General features: G+C 53.8%; 1 protein-coding gene across 3 annotated transcripts in view; it reads left to right on the top strand.

The window, feature by feature from the left end:
* ALPL (alkaline phosphatase, biomineralization associated) overlaps positions 1–14,885 on the top strand; it is a 51,997-nt gene extending 37,112 nt beyond the window's left edge. For all 3 annotated transcript variants that reach the window (XM_080920751.1, XM_080920753.1, XM_080920752.1), the window contains exons 3-12: positions 1,007–1,126; positions 1,464–1,579; positions 2,465–2,639; positions 3,950–4,125; positions 6,931–7,074; positions 8,772–8,841; positions 10,046–10,180; positions 12,761–12,952; positions 13,320–13,439; positions 13,918–14,885. In XM_080920751.1, the coding sequence (XP_080776877.1) occupies positions 1,007–1,126; positions 1,464–1,579; positions 2,465–2,639; positions 3,950–4,125; positions 6,931–7,074; positions 8,772–8,841; positions 10,046–10,180; positions 12,761–12,952; positions 13,320–13,439; positions 13,918–14,183 (1,514 nt within the window). In that variant the 3' untranslated portion in view covers positions 14,184–14,885. The remainder of the gene's footprint in view (positions 1–1,006; positions 1,127–1,463; positions 1,580–2,464; positions 2,640–3,949; positions 4,126–6,930; positions 7,075–8,771; positions 8,842–10,045; positions 10,181–12,760; positions 12,953–13,319; positions 13,440–13,917) is intronic.
* The last annotated feature ends 1,273 nt before the right edge of the window (positions 14,886–16,158 follow it).

Genomic DNA, 16,158 nt, shown 5'->3' with positions numbered 1-16,158 from the left:
CTCCCACTTGGCACATAGACTGAGGTTCATGCCTGGACCCAGAGGCTTCTCAGCACGTTGTCCTGAGGGGCAGGTGCAGATCTGAACAGGCTGGAACGCGTGACTGTATCACCAGCCCACAGACATACATTGTCGCCTTGGACTGGACCCTTCACCTCTGTCTCTACCTCACCCTGGCTGAAGTCTTTGAAGGAGGCATTCATAGGGAGCCTTCAACCTTGGGCTTCCAGTTCTGTGGGAGGGTCTCTTGGGGCCAAGGAACCACAGAGAAGAAGCCCTGTGAAACAGCAGAGACCCTTCGCCAGCTCCAGTAGGGAGATGAAACCCTATCGATCTCCTTGGAATACAGGGAAGTAAAAAGATGAAAGGGCATCTTTGGGCCCTCTCTGTGAATCCTGTCACTTCCTCAATTAGTGTAGTCCTCAAAAAGACCCATTTGACAGGTGAGGAAACTGAGGCTCAGGGAAGTGATTTGCCCAGGGTACCAAGGCTAAGGTACCAACAAGGGTGCCTTGTGTAATGCATTCAGCCAATGGGGTAGGCTTGTTTCCCAGCTCCACCCAAAGGGTTCTCACCAGGAAGCCCTAGCCTGCTGACCCAGCTGTTTATCATTGATAATGCTGGATCCCTCTAGGGACTACTGCTAGAGGTTAAAGATTTCCCTACTGCCTGCTTGCTGGTAACGGCTGCCCACTGCCGATGAAGGGCAAGTTTGGGTTTTTCAGGAAAATCTAACTCTGCCCAAGTCTGAGTCTGTTCATGCTTTGTGTCTTGGGGAGAGTCACTTGGCATCTCTGGTCTTTGGTTTCCTAGAGTGGCAATACATAGAGATGCCAGTGTCCTCAGGCTTGCTTACAGGGTTTGCCTGGAACCTCTTGGCAAACCTTTACTCCATCCTCCCTGTTTAGATCATCTCAGCCCCCAGCGATGAGCTGCTGAGATATCTGTCATTCTGGGGCTGGGTAGCCCATTCCCCGCCTTGCCAAATAACCCTCTGTCTCTGCAGAGAAGGAGAAAGACCCCAGTTACTGGAGACAGCAAGCCCAAGAGACCTTGAAAAATGCCCTGAAACTCCAAAAGCTCAACACTAACGTGGCCAAGAATGTCATCATGTTCCTTGGAGATGGTGAGGTGGGGGGTGGGGTGGGGGCAGTGATGCTGAGAATGGGGGGGAGGCTGGGGGCTTTGGAGCCTGAGGTAACGAACAGATGGCTGGAAAGTGTGAGTCCTGGTATCAGGTGAAAGGACCTTGTGGAAGAGGATCCTGAGGGATAGATTAGGAGAAAGGGACCAACCTGTCACCCTGAGACTATGAAAGGACAAAGAGGCCGTCCAGTGACATTTCCTGTTCTTCTGTCCGCTGCCCACTGCCCTTGACCATCTTAGCTCAGAAGGGAGGAGCTCGGGGAGTTGGGAAAGCTGACCAAAGGGCCCGAGAGTCTGAGTTCTCTGTCCCCGCACAGGTATGGGCGTCTCCACAGTGACAGCTGCCCGCATCCTTAAGGGCCAGCTACACCACAGCACAGGGGAGGAGACACGGCTGGAGATGGACAAGTTCCCCTTTGTGGCTCTCTCCAAGGTAAGTACTGTCCCAGATCCACTCTTGACCTGGTGGACTGCAAGGCTGTCAGACCTCCTGGGTCCCATGACAAAAGCAGCCATTCCCAAGCTTTCTGAAGGCTTTTAGTTCATCCATGTAGAACCTCTCGTATGGATGAGGAAAAAGTGCATATAGTACAGTGTGAATCTTTCCCAGGCAGCTGGTGTCTGTGTAACCGGCGTGCCTGACTGTTGTAACGGCACATGGAGCAGCTGTTCCCTGAGCTGACAGCTGTGTCTTGTCTTTGTCTCTTCCTCCAAGGACCTGACCCCACCTCCAACCCCATAAACTGCTTATGCCTGCCCTTGTGTTTTCTGTAAAGAAAATCGGCCCAATTCACACCTCCTGGGTTAGATTCCCCCTGTAAATCATTCAATACCCTACATGCTGTGGTTGTTGAGTGCACGCTCCCAGAGTCAGGTTCCAGCTTCTTCTAGGGGGAGGCTGTAGTTTCTGGACCTCGGGTAAGCTCTCAGGCTCATGGGGACCGGGGAGGTAGACCTGCCTATGGGATTTCCCTGGAAAGTCTGGACATAGTGGTGACCGTTAGTAGGGGCAGCACAGAAGCCAGGTTGGAAGCTCAGGTCCACCCTCCCCTCCCAGTATCCCTTCCCCTTAGGGACATATGTTCTTTTCCCTGCTGGACCTACCTGCTTGCCCTTGCTGGTTTCATAGTTCCGATACTAGGAAAGAAACCCTGAGTTCTGCCAGGGCCTGGGAAGCAGACAGCTCAGTCAGGTGACCTTGTGGTTCTGGGGGCCCTCCATCGGCAGTGGTGTCCCTCAGACCCCCGTTCCTTTGATGGAAATGGAGAAAGGGTTGCCACTGTGGGTGCTCACCCCCTGACTCTCGCTCCCACTGCAGACGTACAACACCAACGCTCAGGTCCCCGACAGCGCGGGCACTGCCACTGCCTACTTGTGTGGTGTAAAGGCCAACGAGGGCACCGTGGGAGTGAGCGCGGCCACCGAGCGCACGCGGTGCAACACCACTCAGGGAAATGAGGTCACTTCCATCCTGCGCTGGGCCAAGGACGCTGGTGAGCCATCGCAGGCAGATTCTGTGACTGTCTGGATTGCAGTCTCCTCATTCGTGCATGGCTGGGTGGAGCCAGGGGACTCCTCCTGAACTGAGGGGTCTGCATGGAGCACCTAGGTCTGTGCGCTTCACCACAGAGTGTGTGACACGAAGCCATCCACGGTTTTGAGAGAAGGTCAAAGGATCAAGCCAGGGCCAGCCTGCAGAGTGATGCTCTTTTGTAGACGTAGTTAACCGCTCTGTGCTCCTAACCAGTTGCGGGTGTAGACCTGCCCAAGATCTATCTAGATTCTCGAATGAAAGACCACACACACACACACACATACACACACACACACACACACACACATGCGAGCTCGCACGCACCGGTTAATTTTAAATATGCCTTGACTAGCTCAAAGGCTGGGCAGTTCTAATCCTCCACCGGGCTAGCACACATTTCCCTCCGGTACTCCTGGCTCAGCAGCTTCTAAATCTCTGTTTTATCTATCGTTGCTGCCCTGTTACCTTCTGGGCAGCCCCTCTCATACGTGGCTTTTCCTTTCCACCTACATTTTGGATAAATTTTCTTTCGTTTTTTTATTTTTATTTTATGTATATGAGTACACTGTCTTCAGACACACCAGAAAAGGACATCAGATCTCATGACAGATGGTTGTGAGCCACCATGTGGTTGCTGGGAATTGAACTCAGGACCTCTGGAAAAGCAGTCAGTGCTCTTAACCACTGAGCCATCTCTCCAGCCCTTGGATGAATTTTCTTCTGCAGCTCTAAATCTGTTCCGTCTCCCTCCGAATCCTGGCAATCCTCCTCCTCCTCTCTTCCAGTTCCTAGCCTGTGCAAATCCTCAAGACCCGCCCCAGTCCACCTGCCCAGCCATTGGCTGTTGGCTCTTTGTTGACTGATCAAAAAACAATTGGGGACAAGGACCTTCAGCATTTGGACACGTAGATTCTCAATTTGGGGGGCCAGATTAATTTAAAGCATGAGAACCAATCCCCCACACTCCTTCCTTCTGCCTCGGGCAGGGACTTTGAAGGCAGGTTGACAGAGCCCTTCTCTCTATTTGACATCCCTTTGGGGCCACCTTGGACAGCCTATAGGCATGGGCTTCACAAGTCATGGAAGGAAGAGGGGACCCTAGACCACCCCGAGTACAAGGAAAGGTACCTTTCATGTAAACTAGGGAAACTGAGGCCCAGACATCCAGAGGAACTGATGGGAGACGATCAATGTCAGGGAGGGAGGGGTAAGTCTACAGGGACTTCCTTATCTACAAGGGGTGCTAACCTTTCCTGTCCCACACTTCAGGGAAGTCCGTGGGCATCGTGACCACCACTCGGGTGAACCACGCCACACCCAGTGCAGCCTACGCGCACTCGGCCGATCGGGACTGGTACTCGGATAATGAGATGCCACCAGAGGCTCTGAGCCAGGGTTGCAAGGACATCGCGTATCAGCTAATGCACAACATCAAGGACATTGACGTGAGTGGACCAGCAGGCACAGGATGCAACGGGGTGGGGAAAGGGAGGTGCTGGTGGGGGCCTCAGGCCCTGGATGGCCTGGGAAAGGCCTGGGTACCCCACACACCTGGGAGAGCTCCCAACCCATTAAGGGATTTGTGGTTGGGACAGGCAGCCACTGTAAGGTTTCTCTGCGGTGGGGCTATGAGGTGAACTCTCATGTGGCTGCCATGCCTGGAGTGCCCAAAGATTATTCTATAAACTAGAACCTGACGGTGCACCCACACACACAGTATACACTGACACAGACACACACACAGCACGCAATGACACTCTCACACAGGACTCAGTGACACCACATATTCATTTGCCGTATGGCCCTGCGTATTAACAGTTGCACAGAGTGGCCCAGGCTTGTACACAGAGCTGACGTGTCCAAAAACCAGCCAGGGCACCTTATACCTTTCCTACCCATGCTCTGCCTTTTGCCAGCTGTGTGACCTTGGGCTGTTACTTAACCTCTCTTAGCCTCCCCTTGAACAACCCTTCTGCCCACTGGACCTACTGCAGCAGTTCAGTGGAAGGACTAAGTAAAAAAAAAAATCCCAGTTGAGTTTGGCACGGAGCCTCGCCCTGGGGGGGTTATCAAGTGGCAGCGTGATCTGTAATCCACCTGTCCTTAGTGCTCAGACCTCAACACCCAAGCAGGTTCTTACATGCAGGCCTCAGCTCCTGGGGAGAATTTCTGAGGTGCTCTTTGCCTATTATGAGGGTTGGCCGCGACTTAGAACCCTGAAGTATGGGCCCAGTGGGGCTCAGAGAAAGTGCTCCAACCCAGGGCTGATCTTTTCTCTGCGCAATGCCTCATGGGTCTCTTTGACAAGTAGGGGGTGACAGCACGGCTTTCAGGGCCACTGGTCCTGTTGACTCCTCTTAGGTAAGAGCCGCCTGGAACACAGCACCCTTCTGGCAGCCCTCCCCCTCCCCCTCCCCCTCCTTCGCCCTTCCACTTCCCACCCCTGTGCCCCGCCCACAACTGCTGTGATGAGGTCATGTGGACCACACTGGTCCTGCGCACAGGAGGGGTGTGTGAGGGGTGAGGTAACCCTGTAACCAGCTGGGATAAGAGCGGCTGAGGCAGGGGGAGGCACTTTGCGGGGGGGGGGGGGAGGGGGAAGGCTTTGGAGGAAGTGAACGGGGCTGGGGTCTCCTAGAGCCATGAGGGCATGAACCAAGGAATAGAAAGGGGACTTCCTAAGCCCCCTCTGCCCTTACTCTCTCAGTCCCATTTGCCCCTGTCACCACTACTCAAAAACTCCCCAGACCGTCCATGAATCAAAAATCCTGGTGTTCGCTCTGAAAATAAATATGTTCCGCTTAAGAGAGAGAGAGAGAGAGAGAGAGAGAGAGAGAGAAACCCAAACCCCAAAGGCAAACAGCAAGTCTGTTATTTGGGAGTTTAATGAGCCCGTGTGAAGTCTCCACTGGGCTGGGAACCATGCGATCCCGGCAGGAAGATTGGGGGCTTCAGTTCCACTCTGAAAATGCCAAGGGGTCAGGTTCTGTGGGAACAGGAGAAGGCGCCAGTGACCTGGAGCCCTTTCTCCCAGACCCAGTCAGAACCATCCAAGCTCCTTGCCACATTATGGGAGTAAGACCCTCCCCTCCTGTCCGTCTTCACTGTTATCTTCTAGAGGGGCATCTTCCATCATAGGGACCACCAGCAATACTGGTTGACTGCCCTTCTTCTCTGGGTAGTCATACCCATTTCATAGACTAGAAAACTGAGGTCCTATAAGGTCAAAGATATAGGCCCTTGGTTAACAAGCAGTAGAGTCGGCTCTTTATTTCAGTGTCCTTGGCCTTCCTTCCTGGGTACCCATGGCTGACCCTGGGTACCTTTCCCACATTCACCTTATCCCCTAGAACCCTAGTTTTGCCATGAGAAATTAAACAGAGAGAGAATGTTGCCCCATCTGGAGATGGCGGATCTCAGGTGTCAGCCAGGGGCAGCGAGATGGGCTGGTGCCCACGGTGACAGAAGGACACAGTATGGTGGTCACCATGCATGGGCTGCGGCTGTTATGTTCTTGGCCCCTGCTTTAAAAATAGTTAGGACTTCAAACATGGATTCCCTAGGAAAACAAACAACCCCGCGTCCATCCATCCACCCTCGCATGCCAGCCACAGTGGATAAAATTAGCCTGGCAGTGATTACACAGACGTGAGACGGCCCGTGTTTGCCCAGGCAGTGGGCTGGTTCCCAGCTGGGCTGCCCCTAGACCTCCCTGGCCGAGGCCTCTCACTGTGGGAGAAGACACTCCCGGAGGCTCCATCCTTGGCTTCACGCATACAGCAGAACACTCAGGGGCTTCTGGGAGAGAAACAGTGGGTTCTGGGTTTGAATCTTACTGGAGCCATGCACCACTGTATGGCTGAGGGGTAAGAAATCACTTCTCTATGTCCATATCGAGAACATGCAGACCGCTTCCCTGGCACCTTGGCTAGGAGATTGAATGAGTTACTCTGCCTTGCTGGCTCAGGGCCGGACGCACAGCCAATAGGCTTTCCTGCGGGGTAGGGGATGCTAACTATTCAGAAATACTAATATTCCACCCAGAAGCCCCAAACCACAGTCCTGCTCGGTCAGCGATTTTCTCTCTCCAACGTGAACAAAGAGGCCGAGGGAACACTGGCCCAGGCCTTACCTGGCCAGGCAGTTGTCCTCACCTCCACCTAGACTCTGGTATCTGCTTTCCAAGCTGGGACCCCTGGAGCTTCTGGACAACTTAGAACCCTGGGTGTGATGGCTCCTTGATCCCTCAGGTAATCATGGGTGGCGGCCGGAAGTACATGTACCCGAAGAACAGAACAGATGTGGAGTATGAATTTGATGAGAAGGCCAGGGGCACACGGTTGGATGGCCTGGACCTCATCAACATTTGGAAGAGCTTCAAACCCAGACACAAGGTAACCAATGGCTGCCGGTGGGCTCAGCTGTGGGGACATGAGCCATGGGGTCCCTGATCCGTGTGTTCTGCCAGTGAGAGTCCTGATGTCCCTTTGTTTGCTCTACTCTACAGGACACTCCTGCTCCCCGTAGGACAGGCACCAAGGGGGATGGTGACAACATCAGGGAGTCACATGGATGGACTCCAGACAGGCTGGGCCCCTAACACAGGGAATGTCATGTGCCTGGGTGGAAGGAAGTTGGGATCTGGAGGCATGCAGAGGGGGCACCACAGAAGCCTTGCGCAAACGGGAGGGCATGGGCAGGCAGCGCTGAGCAGATAAACACGGCTCAGCAAAAGTGTGCTGGCTGAGGCCGGAGGTGTAGAGCCCTCAGAGTACATCCCCTGGGCCAGGGCACCGGTGGACTGAGAAAGAGCTTGGAGCAGGGTTATGCCAGGCTCTGGTTCCTCTGAGAGGCCTCTGGCCCTTTAAATCTGCCGCTGTGGGCCAGCCGGGCAGCTGAGTCTGGAAATGACTGTGGTCAGGCCTGAAGACAGTGGAGAGCAGCCTGGCAGCTACTTTGATGTCACTCTGGGGTTGGGTTTCTCAGGGTTCCACGGAGGTCCCCGGGGAGGCTCTTTGGCATGAGAGGCTGGGCTAAGAGTAAGGTGGACAGGGCTGGGGACAGCCTCAGGGCTGTGTAGGGGTTGTGGGGGGTGAGGGACTCTGTTCTCTTTTTCCTCCTGGGGCAGCTTGGATAGGCAGAGAGACATCCTCCTCGTGGCCTCGGCTGTCACGGTCAGGACTGGCAAGCCATTTTTCTTGCCTGGGGACTCTGTATGAATTCCCAGCATGGGGAGGGGCCTGTATTACTGCTATGAGCCCTGCCCAGTAGGGTGACTGTTGGGTCCCAGATTCTGGGCATCGATAGAGGGGCTAGAAGTGGTTCTCAATGATCCTGATGTGTGTGTGCCTCCATGTCCTCATTTGTGAAGTGGGGACAGTCTTAAGAGACTGCTGTGCATTTTGGGTGACACAGCAGAACTCTAGGGACCCAAGCTCGATTCTTCATTTCCTCCTCTCCCTCCCCCAGAGCAACCTAGAGAATTGGGAAAAAACAAAACAAAAAAAAGCCCAAAACAAACAAACAAAAAAAAAAAAAAAAAAAAAAAAAAACACCTCTAACACTACTGCCCAGAGAAGGCAAGAACTGTCTTGAAGACACACAGCAAATCCCCCACAATGTTGGGCCCACAATCCAGGCCGTCTTATTCTATCTTCTGGGGGAGGCAGTGCCTCCTTTATCTCCGCTCCTAGATGGAATTCCCAAGGTACAGCCAATGAACTTCACTCCTTCCTGGCTCTCCAGAGAGCCCCAAACACTACTCATTCCCTCATCCAAGCTCTGTGTGACCTACCCTCTGACACCTTTGTGGGGAAAGCAATTTCCTGATCTCAGATGGATTGGTTCCTACTTGGCCTTCTGCTCCTCCAAAAGGAGGCTCTCCTTGATCCAGTCCCCCGGATCCACATATACCTGGGTTGTATCTAAATCTCTGCATATCTGTCATAAAATGAGTACACAGATGGTAGGTGCTCAGGGCAGGATGCTAAAAGATGCAGGGGAACTGGACCACCTACATCTGAGGCAGGCTGGGGCTTTAGCCCCGCCTTCCAGGCCTGTGCTGACTCAGCCCCTCCCACCCCACCCCCAGCACTCCCACTATGTCTGGAACCGCACTGAACTGCTGGCCCTTGATCCCTCCAGGGTGGACTACCTCTTAGGTAAGTAGAGAAGGTTTGGTTTGTGGGAGTTGAGCTGTTGCGGGAGATGAGCCCCCGATGTTCTTAAAAAAAAAAAAAAAAAAAACCACGTTTGGAGAAGGGAGATCGCACAGTACACCAGGGCAAAACCAGCCAGGCTGCTTCTGCTGGTCCTTGGAGCAACCCTTGTTCCCTAGAGAGTAGGGGCCAGCAAAAGGGGTGGGCACTCCAGAGTCTGGTGGTGCACACGGTCTTGGAGGTCAGCTCTTGCTGTTTTGAGGTGGTGTAGCACAGGGGTTAGCACAGGGGTGCGCTGGGCTCCCTGGAACTGCTGCTTGGTGACCTTGCATGGCGATAAGGGATGGCTCTCATGGGGGTAAACTGAGGGCAGTGAGAGAAGAGACAATGACCCCTATGTTTCTGCCGCTTCACTGCACAGGCCACTGTGCCCTCAGGCCTCACCTGTAAATGTGCACTTGCTTATGTTGCCCGGACTAAGTCCAGTCCAGAGTCCGCTGCCTCAGAGACATGGTGCTGCGGCCTCTTGGGTTTGAGGCACAGATCTGCCCTTTCATCTGCTGAAAACAGCAATTTGTTGGGCCCCTTGGAGCCTCCACCGCCTCCTCCGCCTCCTCCCCTTCCTCCTCTTCCTTTACCACCACCAACACCTCCTGTTTTTCCTCCTCCTCTGAGAGTTGGGCCATAGGCACCCACACCCTGTGCCCTGGTGAAGTAGGCTCTAGGCCCCTGTGGCCCTGGTGAGGTGGCCTGTAAGCCCCATGCTCCTAATGAGGTGAGCTCTAGGCTCCTGCACCCTTGCTGAGGTGGGCTGTAGACCCCGTGTCTCTGGTAGGGTGAGTTGTAGACCTCTTACCCTTAGTGGGATGGATTTTGGCCCCGTGCCCCTGGTGGGGTGGGCTGTGGGCCCCATGCCCCTGGAAAAGATGTTCGGTAGACCCCATGCTGCTGGTGAGGTGAGCTGTAGACCCCGTACCTCTGGTGGTGGCAGTGGGGCTGTAGGCCCCACGCCCCTATTGAGGTAGGCTGTGAGGGGAATAAAAACTATGAATCCATTTCTGGATCCGCAGAACCTCCCAGGTAAGGCCCCTCTATATTTACTCTAGGTTGAATGCAGGAGGTTTTGTATCTGTGACACCCTGGGTTCCGTGGGGTCCTCACAGCAGGCTCAAGGTTCTTGGCACCCACGACCTTGCCATATCCACAGGTCTCTTTGAGCCCGGGGACATGCAGTATGAGTTGAATCGAAACAACCTGACTGACCCTTCGCTCTCCGAGATGGTGGAGGTGGCCCTCCGGATCCTGACAAAGAATCCCAAAGGCTTCTTCTTGCTAGTGGAAGGTAGGGAGTGACGGAGACAATCCTCCCAGAAACATGACATGGGTTAGACGATGGAATGGTACAGCTTTCAAAGAGAACTGCCAATTTCAGGGTGAAGAGTGGATGTGGGGGATGCTCCCAACAGGCAGTGGGAATTCAGAGGAGGAGGAGACTGCCAGCCCAATCTGAGAGGGCTTCCTGGCAGAGGAGAAGCCATCTTGTTTTGAGAAGTCTTTCCGGCCTGGCTGTGGAGGGCCATCCACTCTGTTGGAGTCACCTATGCAAAAACAGCTCCGCGTGCTCTGTGCTGTCAGGGGCCAGGGAGGTGACATTGGGTTCTTGACCACATGCTGCCATCCATGGCTGTGGGACCTTCACTAAGTACTTTTGTAAAACGAGGTCAAAAATTGTCCCCTGCCTAGAGCGGTGACTCAGCCCCATCATGCACAGAAGTATAAAGCAAGGGCTAAGGATTGAGGGAGGTGGCTGCCACCCAAGCATGAGGACCTGAGTTCAGATCCCAGAACCTCTGTGAAAATGTGAGGCATGGTGTAATCCGGCACTGACAGGTTGGAACCAGTTGGGTCCCTGAGGCTTAATGGCCACCCAGCCTAGCTGACTTCATAACCAGCAGGTTCAGTGAGAGACCCTGTCTCAAAAAAAAAACGGAGGTGGGGAGGAGTTGGGGACGTGGCTCAGCAGTTAAGACCCAACCCTTGCAAAAGACCCAAGTTCAGCTTCCAACCACCTCTAACTACACAGGCACAAGAGCCTAGAATAAAGGTTACCCAAATTATCTGGGCACAGAAGCATGGTAAAAAATCGTGGTAAAACTTCTGGGCATAAATTCCTGGCCAAAAATCTGATCTAGGGTATCAGACATTTGCAGGCACCTGTAACATACACATACTCGCACAGAGACGGGGGGGGGGGAGCAGAAAGAGAGGGACACAGAGAAAAAGGCAGACAGAAACAAAGAGAAGATTAAAACTAAGCCAGGCAGCGGTGGCGCAAGCCTTCGATCCCGGCATTCGGGAGGCAGATATCTGAATCTGAGGCCAGCCTACAGAGTGGGTTCCCGGACAACCAAGGCTACAACAGAGAAATCCTGTCTCAAAACAACAAAACAATAAACAAGTAATAAAACAATAAACAAGTAATAAAATCGCTTAAAACTAAATAAGCAAAAGGGAAAGTGGTTGAGAAAGGACACTAGGCACATACCCATGTGGAGCCATGGACATAGCACACAGTAGCCAGCAGCTACATGAGCCCTGGGGGAGCAGAGTGAACTTTTTTTTTCAGTCAGTGTTTCCATTGCTACCATTGTAATTACATAGTAGCCAAAGCAACAATAGGAGGTAACAGAGTTTCCAGAATCTTCCAGAATTTCTACAGCCCTTTCCTTCTGTGGTCCTTTGGGTGGCCCTGCTGAGATAAGCATAATCTCACCCCATGAAGACACATGGGCATGTCTGCACGCATGCGCGCGCGCGCGCGCACGCGCGCGCACACACACACACACACACACACACACAACCCCGATATACTCTTACCAGCCTGGGCCCCTCCACCCTCCAGAGGCCAGTGGCGGCCTGCCCAGTTAGGCTGCCTTCTTGCCAAGCCCTGGGGTTCCCACCAGCACAGCGGTCTCGGCCTGGCCCCAAGCAGGCCTCTGATCTGAGGAAGCGCCAGGAACCAGTGGTGGTGAACACGGGTCCCCTGGGAGTGGTCCCCTTTGTGAACAGGGCCAGGCCAGCCTGCCAGGCCAGCTGCTCTCACAACCACAACAAAGGAAAGGCCAGCCTGCCCGCCCTGCCAACCCACCGGCCAGGCCGGCAGTGAGGGTGAATGAAGTTAGTGGAGAGAGAGCACCGCCTGGCACCCCAGCTCACGACCCTCAGGACCTGGAGTGACCACTAGGTGGTGTCCTGCAGAAAGCTAAGGCCTACATGTGCATTATGGGATGAAACCTTCCACTGGCCTTTCTGGAAGGCCACTATGACACTGCCCAGGCACTGGAGGGTTTGTGCCAGGGTGAAGTCCCCATGCTTTCTGCTTATAGAGATATGTACATGGGCGAAACAAAACTGTGAGCTTTGGAATGGGTTTGATCTGAGCCCCTTTCCAGCACTCCCATAGGAATGCCATGCCCCCACACTTCCTCAGTCGCTCCAAGACACCCCTACTGCCCAGGGTTGTAGTGCAATCAAACACAATGCCTCTTTGTCACGCCAAGCACACTTAGGGACTTAGGCATGCTCCCCCACCCTTCCCCCTCTTTCCTTCAGCTGAAGGTTTCAGCCACCCCTTAAAACAGCTAAGGATGCTGAGCTAGGAGCAGATGCTCAGGTCTTGTGGTTCTCCCTTCTCTGTGGCTCTGCTTTCCCCACATGCCCTGCCTCTCACATTCTCCTTGCTCACCCTCTGAAGGCCACGAGATGCCTGAGGTGGGCCTGGCACAAGGAGTCCCTGGTGAAGGTTGCTGTCATCCCCTATCAAGGAGACGTTAATCTGACAACTGTGTCCTGGGGCCTGTGAGGGCAGGCACAGCTGCCTCTCCTGTCGCCTTATGGGAGGCCTTTGTCTTGATGTCCCTAGGAGGCAGGATTGACCATGGGCACCATGAGGGTAAGGCCAAGCAGGCGCTGCATGAGGCAGTGGAGATGGACCAGGCTATCGGGAAGGCAGGCACCATGACTTCTCAGAAAGACACGTTGACTGTGGTTACGGCTGATCATTCCCATGTTTTCACGTTTGGTGGATACACCCCCCGGGGCAACTCCATCTTTGGTGAGTGGACCTGTCCCTGGGATGGGAAAGGCGGTAAAACAGCGCCTGCTGGGATCCCATGAGGAAGACAGCTAAGACTGGTGGGGGTGGGGGAACCCAAGAGCGCTGGACACCTGGGTGATGGGTGGGCATGCAGAGTAGGGTACCAAAGGGAACAAGGGAGAGAGAGAGAGGAAGTGTAGATGCATGGGAGAGAAGAGATCATTGGAGGGGTGAAAATACCTGGAGTTTGTATGGCGAGTTTATAGAGGTAGTTCTGGCTCCTAAGGAGGATAACAAGAAATATCAAGCCACCGACCCCAAGGAGCTTGGTTAGGGGCTGCTGGCCCAGTTCTCCATTGTGACCTTGGGCCCCTTCCCTGTGCAGGTCTGGCTCCCATGGTGAGCGACACGGACAAGAAGCCCTTCACAGCCATCCTATATGGCAATGGACCCGGTTACAAGGTGGTGGATGGTGAACGGGAGAATGTCTCCATGGTGGATTATGGTGAGACCACAGAGCCCAGGGCTGGGAGGGGAAAGGGTCTCTATCCCTCAAGGCTGGCTTGATGTGGTCTCGGTGTAGTCCACATTTGAGTCAGAACCTTAGTGTGGGCTCTCTCCTGTAATTTAGTAACTCTGACCTTGGACACATGATTGCTCCATTGAAAGGCTTTTGCCTTTTGGGGACTTTACCCTTGATGTCATGGGCCTGATGAGCCTAGCTTGGTGCCTGGCCTGTGTAGGTACCACATGTGCTTTATTAGGTGAATCCTCTGTAAGAGGCTGATAGTGTGGTCTCCTGGGTGAGACAGACTTGGTTTGAAGCCGGTTGTGTCTTGTAAAATGACTTCCCCTGGTTGCTGAGCCCTGGCTTCCTCTCCTGTATAAAGGGCCTTCGAGCCAGTCTGGGGGTAAGGAAAAGGGGGCATTTCTCTCAGCACTGAGGTTCAGGTAGGCACTAAAAAGATATTTCTGACCTACAGCTCACAACAACTACCAGGCCCAGTCTGCTGTCCCCCTGCGGCACGAGACCCATGGTGGTGAAGACGTAGCGGTCTTTGCTAAGGGTCCTATGGCCCACCTGCTTCACGGCGTCCATGAGCAAAACTACATCCCCCACGTGATGGCCTACGCCTCCTGCATTGGGGCCAACCTTGACCACTGTGCCTGGGCCAGCTCTGCGAGCAGCCCCTCCCCAGGGTCCCTGCTGCTTCCACTGGCTCTGTTCCCCCTGCGCACCTTGTTCTGAGAGCCCAGGTCCCATGAGCCCACAATGGACAGCCAGACACCCTTCCGTTGTGGCCCACCACCTGGCAGCCCACACTCGAGGGAGAGAGGCCCAGGCAACCTCCAGCAGGAACAGAAGTTTGCTACCTGCCTCGCTTCCATCCGGAATCCCCCATGGGCCAGACTCCTGGCTCTGCCTTTATTCCCTAGTTACTGCTCTTTGGCCAGGAAGGGCAGGTTTCTCTCTTGGGCAGACAGAACACAAACTGCACAGACTCACAAAGCACCTTATTTTTCTACCAAATATATTCTTCAGACCCTGCAACCTCCATGGAACATTCCAGATCTGACCTTCTCTCTCCCATCCCTTCCCTCTGGAACACTGGGCCCCATAGTCACGGCCAGTCCCTCAGCCCAACCCTCCCTGGAGGGAAGACCAGGTCTGCTCAGGATGAGACTCCCAGGAAACCACCTCCGGGTTGGCTGTCTGTCCAGGGTGGCCAGGCTGGGAAGAGCAGCCCAGCTAGACAGGACGCACACACTCCCCACCCAGCTCCAGAGACTAGCCAACCCTTCACTGAAGCGGCTCTCCTGTTTGGAATAGCAAGGGGAAAAAAAAAAAGAAAAAAGAAAAAAAATTTTTTTTTTAATTTCTCTTTTTGGTGTTGGTTAAAGGGAACACAAGACATTTAAATAAAACGTCCCAAATATTTCTGAGGCCAGAGCTGAGTCTTTGTGGTCAGTAGGAAAGAGACCAAAATAGGCCCATTGCTGGGGAAAGAACTGGACACAGGGTGAGGGCATGCCTGCAGAGACGCTGGGGCTCCTGCCAGACAAGGGGGCTTCACTGCTAGCCAGCTGCAATGGCTGGACCCATGGTGTGCTGCCTGTGGTGATGGGAGACAATCCACTCTTGTGTCGGTGAGGATTAAAAAGGGAGAGAGTCCTTTGTCCCTAAACCCACAGCAGAGAGGACTTCCGTGACCTGGGGAACCTTCATAACATGACACTCAGAAAATACACTGCACAGGATGCAGTAGCTGCTCACTCCTGCCTTCATCAGCAAATGTGTACAAAGGCTCAGTAGCTGCCTGGCAGTGGCTGGTAAGAAGGCTCGGCCTGTCGAGGCACTGGTCACTGTGCAAGCATTAACAACTCAAGTTTGGTCCCCAGAACTCATGGAAGATAGGAGGAAAAAGCTTGTTCCACAAGGGTGTCACCTCCTGCCACCTCCCACACTTTCTCGAGCGCGCACGCGCGCGCGCGCGCGCGCGCACACACACACACACACACAGAGTATGCTCGCTTGCAGCACCTCTAGCTGCCTAGCAAATAATGTCAACTTCTGCAATTGCTACAGACAGTGGGGTACAGAGCCCCCCAAATTTGTTTCTCTCGCCTCAGGTCCCTTTGCTTGTGAGAGTGAACGCTGGCCCTGCCTATAGCCAGTAACTCTTGGCCTGTAATCAGCTTCCTCTTTGAGGAAGTCTTTCCCATCTCCCACTTTATGAATGTGGACACCCACAGTGTGGGAGGCCATATGATTGTCAAGGTCTCCCACGTTGAGGACAGAGACTTGAATCCAAATCCTCTCGGTGCCAACGTTCCTGTGCTTAATGACATCTTTTATTTGTTTATAATACATTTCCAAATTCCTGCCCGCCCAGTCCCGGCCAGTGCCTCACAATTCTCACCCGTTAAACAGGAGCCAGGGCTTCGCACCAGTTAAACAGGAGCTAAGATTGAGTAGTCACCGTGGACCCCCTTCGGATCTGAGAGGACAGTGAGCAATTTTCTTTTCTCTGAGCTTCCTAGCAGTCCAGGCAAAATGGGAAGCACAGCTAAGCAGATGCTGGGCTGGAAAATTCAGTCGTATGCATTCTGTCCAGGATGGCGCTCCACATGAACTGTGTGACCCAGAGCCTCGGGACGTTAGCATAACCCCTTTTCAGTCTTTGCCGTCTCTCTGGACTGCATTGAGCAGTTCCTTACATCCC

The sequence above is a fragment of the Micromys minutus genome (assembly GCF_963924665.1).
Source record: "Micromys minutus genome assembly, chromosome: 9".
Lineage (NCBI taxonomy): Eukaryota > Metazoa > Chordata > Mammalia > Rodentia > Muridae > Micromys > Micromys minutus.
Note: the sequence above shows the minus strand (reverse complement) of the source record. Positions and strands in the feature narration are given on the sequence as shown.